The 11,446-nt window shown below is 45.2% G+C and overlaps 1 protein-coding gene across 1 annotated transcript in view; it reads left to right on the forward strand.

The window, feature by feature from the left end:
* Window positions 1-11,446, forward strand: part of dock2 (dedicator of cytokinesis 2) — a 152,473-nt gene that overhangs the window by 11,830 nt on the left and 129,197 nt on the right. The window contains exons 13-20 of the mRNA XM_083651749.1: window positions 75-325; window positions 1,329-1,427; window positions 2,367-2,439; window positions 2,780-2,883; window positions 4,781-4,979; window positions 6,949-7,046; window positions 7,189-7,278; window positions 7,612-7,712. Of these exons, the coding sequence (XP_083507875.1) occupies window positions 75-325; window positions 1,329-1,427; window positions 2,367-2,439; window positions 2,780-2,883; window positions 4,781-4,979; window positions 6,949-7,046; window positions 7,189-7,278; window positions 7,612-7,712 (1,015 nt within the window). The remainder of the gene's footprint in view (window positions 1-74; window positions 326-1,328; window positions 1,428-2,366; window positions 2,440-2,779; window positions 2,884-4,780; window positions 4,980-6,948; window positions 7,047-7,188; window positions 7,279-7,611; window positions 7,713-11,446) is intronic.

Here is an 11,446-nt window from a genome sequence, read left to right on the forward strand (position 1 = left end):
TTGATATTCAAAAACCCATAGTGGTGGAACCGTAACGCACAGCCTCTGTCCCCTCCCTCCCTCCCTCCCTCCAGGCCTGTGGGTGACCATGAAGGTGCTGGTCGGTGACATCGTGCAGATCCGAAAGGAATACCCCCACCTGGTGGACCGCAGCACGGTGGTGGCCCGCAAGCTGGGCTTCCCGGAGATTATCATGCCGGGAGACGTCCGCAACGACATCTACCTCACCCTGCAGAGCGGAGACTTCGACAAGTACAACAAAACCACGCAGAAGAACGTGGAGATCATCATGTGGGTGTGCGACGAGGAGGGCAAGGTCATACAGGTGAACAGGAGAAGGAGTGTGAAGAAGAAGGAGGAGGGGGCGGGGCATCAACTGTGTGTGAAGAGTATGGGGATCGTTGATATTGATGCCAATTTTGAGACTGCTTAATGATCCGAGTCTTTATCGATCGATACCACTATCGATACTTTATTTAGTTTCTACGGCGGTTAGCAGGCAATTCAATAGACCCTTTTCACGGGGCCATTTTGTGTGTGCAAGCAAAACACTAATGAGGGCTTCCAACTTCCATGACTGGAATTTGGAAACCCTCATTAGTGCTTTGCTTGCACCTGTGTTTATTCTGCCTTTTCGACACAAAATGGCCCCCGTGAAAAGGGTCTATTGAATAAAGAAAGTATTAGACAATCAAGGTATGTAGTCAGTGATTTGATTTAAATGACATGACTCTTTCTGGAGATAACTATACATTTACCTCATAGGACCTGCTAGTCTTGATAACAGTATCGATATTATAAGCTTAGACCTTATTGATTTTCTGGTTTTGAGAAATTTGTAACAGGGTCCAGGTCCTTCCCGGGTGTAATCCCCATCCCTAGTGAAGAGGGATTTTGTGTGTGTGTGTGTGTGTGTGTGTGTGTGTGTGTGTGTGTGTGTGCGTGTGTGTGTGTGCGTGTGCGTGTGCGTGTGCGTGTGTGTGTGTGTATGTGTGTGCAGTGTTTAAAAGATCAAGGCCACACGCACCAGTGAGCAAGCACAGCACCGATCAAGTACCTACTCACCCTCTCATAGTCCGGCGCACACGCGCTGGCTTTACGCCAAAAATCGAAATCCGTCTCAGACATGCATACACGCACACACACACAGACAGACAGACGCACGCACACAGACACACACACACACACACACACACACACAAACACACACACACACACACACACACACACACACACACACACACACACATACATACAAACAGACACAAAGTATTCTAGCCCAATATGACACTTACCATTGCTCTTGTATCGCTCTTCCTCCTTCCTAGAACTCCATCTGCCTGGGAGCAGGGGATAAGGGGGCCAATGAGTACCGATCTGTCATCTACTACCAAGTCAAACAGCCCCGCTGGATGGAGACGTTGAAGGTGTGTGCGGGTGTGTGTGTGTGTGTGTGTGTGCGGGTGTGTGTGCGGGTGTGTGTGCGGGTGTGTGTGTGTGTGTGTGTGTGTGTGTGTGCGCGTGCATGTGTATGTGCATGTGCGCGCTGGTGCTTTAGAGCCTGTGACAGCACAAACGTCTTAGAAATAGCTGGTAGAATTTTAGTTCTTTATTTTTAAGGACACTAAGAGCCTTCAGTTTCCCAGAAGTTGTCTGGCTATTATGTTAGGGTTCCTCATTTAATCTTGAGGCAATGCAAGCTAGTTTGTGGTTTCAACTTTCTTATTTCATATATTGATAACAATGTAACATGATTACCTGTAATGGGATTCTTATGCTCGGAGCCAGCTCAACTTCAACTAGTAATATAAGTACAATAAAATACATGTAAGTAAAGAAGGAAAGGGCATTAAGTAAGAGGCGGGCATAATTATTGGTTATTAAACAAAAAAATCCATAATAGTACCGTATGTAAGTTCTGGCTACAATAAGCGGTGTAGTATGATACACAAAAGTATTATGTATTATACAACTTAAATACTAGGAGAACAGGTAGGCTATGTAGTGCAGTAGTGATAATAAATTAGAATGATTGTCAATAAATAATGTAACAGTATATATTAAAGAATAATGTAGCAGTAGTTATTTAAAAAGTAAGGTTATGTAGTGCAATACTACATAACCTTAAACAATGAGTGACTACGGGTACTACAGTACTACCTATACTGAGGTTCAACAACAGATCTACTAGGCCTAGATATATATATTTTTAAGTCGTTTACCAGACTTTCAATTTGCCCTAGTTACTAGGGCAAATTAGAATGACCAATTCCAAATTGGAAAAAGGAATTAAAAAATATATATCTAAAAACGAAACCTTGCGAGATGGTATTTTATGTGCTGTAATAACATGAGATGTCCTCCAGGTGGCGATCCCGCTGGAAGAAATGCACAGGATCCATTTACGCTTCATGTTCAGACACCGCTCTTCCCATGAGTGTGAGTAGCAAACTCTCTTCTTCTTTTGTCAGTCTGTTCACTCCGTCCATCAGAACTCTCCCCTCCTCTCTTCTGATCCCTCCACTGTAACACAACTCTGAAAAGGGCCGGCTGATTGGAAGCAATTTGGAAAATGACCCAAGGCATTATTACGCACACTTGCTTATGTAAATCAGCAACACAACGCCTTTCCCTCGTTTTACTCCCGTCTCCGCTTGCTAATCCCTCACTCCCGTGCCCCGATTTCCTCATTCATCCCTCCTCATGTCCCTGCTTTGTGTCTCTCTCCTACCCATCCCTCCCTCCCCTCTGTGTCCCCATCCCTCCCCTTCTTCTCCAGCCAAGGATAAGAGCGAGAAGAACTTTGCCATGGCCTTTGTGCGTCTGATGAAGGAGGATGGGACGGTTCTCCATGACGGACCGCACGACCTCGTGGTCTTCAAGGTCAGAACCGGCAGCGTAAACGTCTCTCCAAAACAAAACCGATGAAATCATGAATGAGCTCAGTCTTCTGCATAGAATCCGCTCAAAACGAACCCAACGGAGGCTAACTGAGTGGAATTTGGTTTTGCTAAAGATCTGATTCATTTAACGGCGGGTGGTGACGCTTAGTCACTGTCATCACAATTTCATCGTCACTGCTCCCTAGTGGCAGATTAAAACCACTGTAACTGTTACCGCTGGATAGCAGATCAGCAAGCAGGGCTTTCATTGGCATACGTTATGCACAAGCAAGTGCATTGAATGGTGGAGTGGGCCTCCTATTCTGAAAGGAGAATCAGATGACCGTTTTTGTAGGGCCAAAGCATTTTGCATTAAACAACCAAACTCTATTTAATTCTATTTGTTAAAACAAATCTCAAGTAGAAAGCCGATAAAGCAGCACTAATGGTGTGTTCTGCTGCCTTTAAAGAGGAGTTGCCTTGGTCTCTACTTCTTTTTGTTTCTATGAAATTAATTGTGTCACACAGGTCACACAATACAAGGTGCTAAAGAGATATTTTCTACAGCACAATTGTTTTGTCAACAAAATGAAAGTCGCCACAGGCACCGGGAAATTATATTTTATACGTCATGTTTTTTTACAAAAGTAATGCCGTGAATGCGCTCTTTGGATTTATCTCCATAATAACACAGGATGTTACACGCTATCTTTTGATTCTCCATTCAAGGGCAGACATGAATGAATGGAGAAGAGACCAAAGCTGGCCTTCCAACTTATTCCGGAGAAATATATATCAAATGTTTTCATCCAGCTCACCTTCGCAAAGCCTTATCAAGTCAATGCAATGTGTGGTAGGTTCATAAAGATGGCAGAATACTGATTTAGATGTTCGAAACAGAATAAATAAAGTGCATAAACTATTACAGAAGCTGGATAAAAAAAACTTTTAATACCGGGGAAATAATTTGAAGGCGTCTGTCCAACAGTAACCTACACGTAAGTGAGCGCAGACCTAAATGTGTACCGAGTCTGGATGGGAGATGATTGCCACCCAGACAGGTTGAATGAAGCAAAATAGATTTCCTGCCAAATGAGCCAGAGCTAAGATTGAATCCCCCTATTGATTAAATGCCAAACGCAATGAAGATTAATTACTGGTGATTCACTCGCAGAGCGAATGGATGGTCCCCCTGTGCCCTCGTCCTCCATTATCTCTCGTTATCCCTCCATCCTCTTGATCTCGTGGCCCGCCTCTCGCTCCCTGTTTCCCTTTCCACCCACTCAGCTCCTTGTTGCTTATTGGTTTGCCGTTGAGGGAGGAGAAGGTCGAGGTGTCGAGCCTGATTCAACCTAAGATGTGAAGATGTTACGCGCATGTAGGGAAGAAATACAGTTGTCAAGAGTGGAAGTATGCGTGCATAATCCAAACTCTGGTAAAAAATAAAATAACAAACAAACAAACATAAATAAATAATAAATAAAATGCCTTAAGATGCCAGAATTGTCTATTTCCCTTTATCCTACACAGTATGTTGACTGTTGAATCTTTTCAGCTCTTTGTAACTTTGCAAAGACACGCAAATAGTTGAAGTTCTTGTCAGATTTAAAGATATTGAATATCGGCAGAAAATACAGTGTCAGCTATCGACGGCTTCAGAACAAGAATATCTGTATTGATAATAGCCCATTGAACCCTCTCTCCTTCTTCCATAATTCAAAACAGTTTGACTAAACACAATAAGCTCAATTCCTTTTCCAGCGTTAGTGCCGGGGCCATCGCCCTGTCCTCACAGAACCGTGACTATGTGGCATTATCTTATCAGTATCTCAAACTTATTCTGTTTCAAAATAATCTGAAAACTATTTGTTCACCTCGCCCTCTCCCTCGCCTCTCAGGGTGACAGCAAGCGCATGGAGGACGTGAACTGCTACCTGTCGCTGCCCTCCACCCGTCACCACGGCGACCCCCACAAGGGGGCGACACTGAGCCGCAGCGCCAGCAACCTGTCGGGCAGCGGGGGAGGCCTGTCAGTCAGCTCCAGAGACAGCTTCACCATCTCCACCCTGGTCTGCTCCACCAAGCTCACCCAAAACGGTACCAGAGAGAGAGAGTGTGTGTGTGTGTGTGTGTGTGTGTGTGTGTGTGTGTGTGAGTGTGTGTGTGTGTGTGTGTGTGTGTGTGTGTGTGTGTGTGTGTGTCCGTGTGTCCGTGTGTGTGTGTGTGTGTGTGTGTGTGTGTGTGTGTGTGTGTGTGCATGGGGGAGCAGCTGTTACAGCTAACCCCTTTTTGACATTGTGTTGACACCTACTGTAGCCACTCTCACTCACTGGGGACTGAATTGGCAGGATGGGACAACACACACGCGCACACACGCAGGCAGACTCACACGTATACACACACACACACACGTACACACACACATATATACGCACGCAGGTTGAAGAAGGTTAGGGCTAAAATTACGAGGAAGAGGGTGTTAGAAATTAAACTTGACAAGTCAAAAAAACATTAATTAACATCTTCTTTCAACAACGTAATAAGGTCATGCCAAGACAGTGAATCATTGGTCGGCTGTGAAATTGCCAGAGGACAAATAGTGCTGAGAAGGTCCCTTTTCCGCTCTGCAAAGCCTACTGGTCCAGTGCGCACTCTGTTGTCATGACTGTCTAAATGTCTCTATCAGAATTGAAAACCTAAAGGAATGGTTGGTGAGCATGTCCCTGACCTCATTAGGGAAAGTGTTATTTTCAGGTTTGGGGCTCTGGGTAGAGAGCTATAGGATTTAAAAGGAGCTAATTAGCTCAGTCAGGGGAAGGGATGCGTTTAGCCGTCATGCTATGGCGAGTCAAAGGGATGCAAATGAGTAGAATGTCCTCAAAAGCATCGCGGTCGCGAGGACGTAACGAATGGACGGGGAGAACTGACAATACATGGGTTCCATTAGTGGAGAGTGTCGTCATTTTGTCCTGCACACACTCTGGCAGGCAGCCATGTAAGCAGATACACACACACACACACACACACACACACACACACACACACACACTCTCTCTCTCTCTCTCTCTCTCTCTCTCTCTCTCTCTAGACAGTAAGGCGTGTCTGACTCAGGTGCAGTGTAACAGCTGTTATTGAGGAAGCCAGTCCATCACTATAATGAACATTATCCCCCCAGTATTAATCACCTGTACCACACACACGCACAGACACACGCACACACACACACGTGCGCACACACACGCACGCACGCACGCACGCACGCACGCACGCGCGCGCGCGCGCACACACACACACACACAAACACAAACACTGTTTGGGGCCACCCACCAGATGTGCAGCTTGGCTCAGTGGCCAGGGAACGCAGTGAGCTTCACGCAGGCAACACTACAGAGACATGGCAATCTGGCCCGTGTCAAACTGAAGCAGAACTAATGGCAGAAACAGTGGGTTTAAATGTTCAAGTCTCACTAACCAGGGGGACATGGACTATTGGTGTAATGAATCATCGCAGTTATTATTTCTGTCGTTGAGATGAAACTGACAAACAGAAAATTTAATGATACATTTTGATAAAAATTTAACAAATGTGGACTTCTAGTCAAATGTTTTTACATTATATATCGCAATTTATTTGTTGTCTCTTTGCTGTTGACTAGAAATTGCAGTGCATTGTGTTTTTTTATAATGAACTCTATAGTTAATCAAATTAACAGTTGAGAATTTGGACACTATTAAAAAATGGTGATCACACTATAGTTCACTATTTCTGTCATATAGAACGGTTTCGAACAGGCCTTTTTCACAGCGGCCATTTTGTGTCAAAAAGGCAGGGTAAACAAGCAAAACATTAATGAGGGTATCCAATCAGAAGTTGGAAACCCTCATTAATATTTTACTTGCACCTGTGTTTACCCTGCCCTTCTGACACAGCATTCACTCCTGTGTGTGTGGGGGTGTGTGGGTGTGTGTGTGTGTGTGTGTGTGTGTGTGTGTGTGTGTCTGTGTCTGTGTCTGTGTCTGTGTCTGTGTCTGTGTCTGTGTCTGTGTCTGTGCGTGTCCTCTGCAGTGGGCCTGCTGGGGCTGCTCAAGTGGAGGACTCGACCTGAACTGCTCAAAGAAAACCTGGAGAAACTCAAACTCATCGATGGAGAGGAGGTGGTCAAGGTCGGTGTGTGTGCGTGTGCGCGCCCGCCCGTGTGTGTGTGGATACACAGGTGTGTGTGTGTGTGTGTGTTGATGATGTGCATTCTCACCTTTGGTGTGTGTGTGTGTGTGTGTGTGTGTGTGTGTGTGTGTGTGTGTGTAGTTTCTGCAGGACACACTGGACGCCCTGTTCAACATCATGATGGAGCACTCTCAGACTGATGACTACGACATTCTCGTCTTCGACGCCCTGGTGAGTGTGTGTGTGTGTGTGTGTGTGTGTGTGTGTGCGTGTGTTTACCCAGCAAACGCTTGTGTGTCTGACTCCATGTGTTTGTACCTTGTCAATGGATGCATCTGCTCAGCTGACTTCTTCTTGTTAGTCTGCCTCTGCATGTGGTTAGTTTGACATCTCTCTGTGTGCCTGCCTGCCCATCTCCTTCCAAATAAACACGTACAGCTGTCCATCACTTCATCTACCCTCCTTCTCTTCTGCCTTGTAGGTGTCTACTGCTATGTTAACATGTAACATGCACACCCCCCCTCTCTCTCTCCACCCCTCTCTCTCTCTCTCTCTCTCTCTCAGATCTACATCATAGGTCTGATAGCTGACAGAAAGTTCCAGCACTTCAACACAGTGTTGGAGGCCTACATCAAGCAGCACTTCAGTGCCACGCTGGCCTACAAGTAGGTCACTTCCTCTCTGACAGCTCCCTGACGTTCCCCCTACCTGATTGACTAAAGAATAAAGTGATCTCTGAGTTACCAGCATGACACACTGAATTCTCTGTTTGCACCATCAGATCCTGTCCTATAAACGACAACTCTAGTTCCATAGACAATTAGCATGGGGGAGACCAAATCAGAGACATTTAAATTAACTCATGATCCGTGGTCAAACAGCTCTGCTCAGCTCTCTTCAAATTGTTTAAAGTTTGACCTATATTTACCGCTGACCTTCCTCCCTTCTACCTCGCGGTGAGAGAAGAGAAGATGGCTTATCATGTGGAGGCAGCTTAAGAACATCAAGAGAAAGTTAAAGGTTGCAGACAAGTAACATAGAACATTGTCTAAAGTATAACTTTATCAGTCACATAAAAGAGTGATCAAAGTAACTTTGTGCTCCAAAGGGCGACAGTCCAGTAGCAAATCAGCATGCTGACGCAGGAGCCAAGTCTATTTAAATCTTAAAGCAAAGACAGTGCCCTTGTTGGATCCACGAGCCAAGATCCTTCATCAGTTTAAACTCACTGAGAGAACGGCTCTTTTTGTTTCTAAATTAGGGCTGTCAAAGTTAACACCATAATAACGACTTAACACAAATTCCCTTTAACGCCGCCATTTTCTTTGGCGCGCGATCAACGCACGCCTAGGGGTGTTGAACGGCACTAATGTTAATGGATTGGCGAGCGCGGCGCGGATGCAGCGCCGGGCGTGGCTCGGAGCTCCTGCTCGCGCCTTGTGATGCGGTGCGTCGGCATCTGGTCTATTTGCTCTGCGCGCTGCGGTGCGCGTTTCACAGGAGAAAACCATAGAAACACAGACATGGTCATATCTCATATCACCAGAGAAGCACAGGTATAAATGATCAACTGACCAGGGTCTTCACGGTTGTTGATGATTCCATCTGCACAGTCTGCTAACAGTCTGCTGTGTGCACTCATGCAAGATTTGCAAGATAGATGATGATCTATCTGGTTTTGAATTATCACTTGCCTTTCTATACAGTATGCCCATCCAGTGTTGTTTGTTGGGCTTGAGTCTTATGATTTCAGCATATTTTTTGAGCATTGTGTGTGTGTGTGTGTGTGTGTGTGTGTGTGTGTGTGTGTGTTTTTTCTGTGTCTGTGTGTGTGTGTGTGTGTGTGTGTGTGTGTGGTTCTGTGTGTGTGTGGTTCTGTGTGTGTGTGTGTGTGTGTGTGTGTGTCTGTGTCTGTGTGTGTGTGTGTCTGTGTCTGTGTGTGTGTCTGTGTGTGTCTGTGTGTGTGTGTCTGTGTGTGAGCGTGCATGTGCTCTTGTCTGAACAGGATTACAGTGTGCTACTTTACAGTACTCCAGGCTAGCCAGAGTTTTAACCCTGTCCCACTGTGGAATAGCAGCTAAGCACTCAAACTCCCTCCTTCCTCCATCTATTCATCTGTCCCTCCCTCCCTGTGTTGGTGTTGACCCTCTTGAAGAGGCCTGTCAGCCTAGAGGCTGTAATGTAAAACTCCCTAACTCCCCGACACTACAGTACATTTTAACTCCATCTCTTACACTTCAAAAAAATAATAACTAAATCCTCCCGTGCCCGCCTTTCAGTCAAAACAAAACCAGGGAAGGCTGAATGGTAATAATGTTGGTATATATTTTCAGGGCTACCCTCATGGCAGCCAGGCCAGATTAGACTTCATTTCATAACCCAAGCTTGTTTTAATTTTTTATGCCTCCACCCGCGATAGCCAAGCCGGAGGCATTATGGTTTTGGGTTGTCTGTACGTCCGTCCGTCCGTCCGTCCGATGTTCGTTAACGCGATATCTCAGGAACGCCTTGACGGAATTTCGTTAAATTTGGTTCAAACTTCAAAGTCTGGACAGACACGGATGTCGACTGCTCACTTGTTGGCGGAGGAATATATCCGCGGTCGTTCTAGTTTATTATTATTATTATTATTATTATTATGATTATTTATTTAAGAGGATTGGGTAGTTTTAAGCCAGTTAGCGTGGTCAGCCCCTTTGGCTATTTCATGGAAACGGCCACAGGCACAAATCCAAAAGGCTTAGCCCTCTCTTGGCCTCTGTTTGATGTTTGATATGCTGGTATTGCATGATGCCATTGAGATAATCCAGAGGGAGAGAGAGAGCAGGGCACAGATGAACGCTGCGGGTCATCAACTTTGGCTGAACTCTGACACCCACAGCTGCTTTAGCAGACTGCAGTCCACATCACACCACAGCTGCTTTAGCACACTGCAGTCCACATCAGAGCACATCTAAACATGCCTACAGGGCACGCGTGTGTCAGAGAATCACTTTTAACATTTAACATGTGAGGGGCACGTGTGTGTCAGAGAATCACTTTTAACATTTAACATGTGAGGGGCACGTGTGTGTCAAAGAATCACTTTTAACATTTAACATGTGAGGAGCACGTGTGTGTGTCAGATAATAACTTTTAACATTTAACATGTGAGGGTCACGCGTAGGGCTGGGTTCCAAAAATCGATTCTCCGATTTTTAATCGATTTTTATTTTAATCCTCGATTATCGATTCATATGTCCAGAGATCGATTTTTTTTATTAATTTTTTTAATAAACAGGCTAAAATATTATCCTGTGTGTTGTAGTTGAAACATACTTTCAAGTTGACGTCTATTTATGTTTGTAGTTGAAACAAAAACATAAATACTGTAGGCTACATGAATGGAAATGTTTGATCATTAATATCTACTTTTAGAAATTATATAGGCTGAAATCAAATCACTGTGCATAATTGTGAAAGTGTCTTTATTGACAGATGAAAAGGCTGTTATTTACCGTTTGTCACCACCTGGTGAGTAAATATTTGTGTAACTAAAACCATTAAAATTGACAACAGGTCTGCAACTTTTTTTCCCCATGTATCTACTTGGCTGGTTGGGAACCCCTGTGTTACATAACTGGACAGTCATGTAATTCAGGGTACAGCTCAAAAAACACGTTTTGGTATCACTAACCAAATCAATATTGAAATTGATCGAATCGGAATCAAATCGAATCGAATCGAAATTAATCGATTCGCAACCTTGTGAATCGGAAACGAATCGATTCTTGAAATTTGAACCAATACCCAGCTCTAGTCACGCGTGTGCCAGATAATCACTTTCAATATTTAAGGTGAGAGAGAATAGAAGTGTCTGTGAGCGGTGTGAAAGTTTCAGCTGTTGAGGTGTGAAATACTATTTTTGTCATCTTTCCACCGCCACCTCGCCGCGCCATCCTCCCCCCCCCCTTCTCCCCTCTCTACCAGTCGCCCTCTCTCCCTCTCCCCTCGCTCTCTCTGGTTCACTCGCCCTCTCCCCTCGCTCTCCCTGGTTCACTCGCCCTCTCCCCTCGCTCTCTCTGGTTCACTCGCCCTCTCCCCTCGCTCTCTCTGGTTCACTCGCCCTCTCCCCTCGCTCTCTCTGGTTCACTCGCCCTCTCCCCTCGCTCTCTCTGGTTCACTCGCCCTCTCCCCTCGCTCTCCCTGGTTCACTCGCCCTCTCCCCTCGCTCTCACTGGTTCACTCACCCTCATTCTGTTTAACCCGCTCTTTCTGCTCTGTGGAAGTGACAAATGGAGTTGGTGATTAACTTTCCAACCCAAGGAGCATCAGAAACCGAGTGGGGCATGTGTGACTTGTTGATTGATTTTTTTTCTTTCTTTCTTTCTTTCTTTCTTTCTTTCTTTCTTTCTTTCTT

This window comes from Poromitra crassiceps, assembly GCF_964638095.1.
Source record: "Poromitra crassiceps genome assembly, chromosome: 15".
Classification (NCBI taxonomy): domain Eukaryota; kingdom Metazoa; phylum Chordata; class Actinopteri; order Beryciformes; family Melamphaidae; genus Poromitra; species Poromitra crassiceps.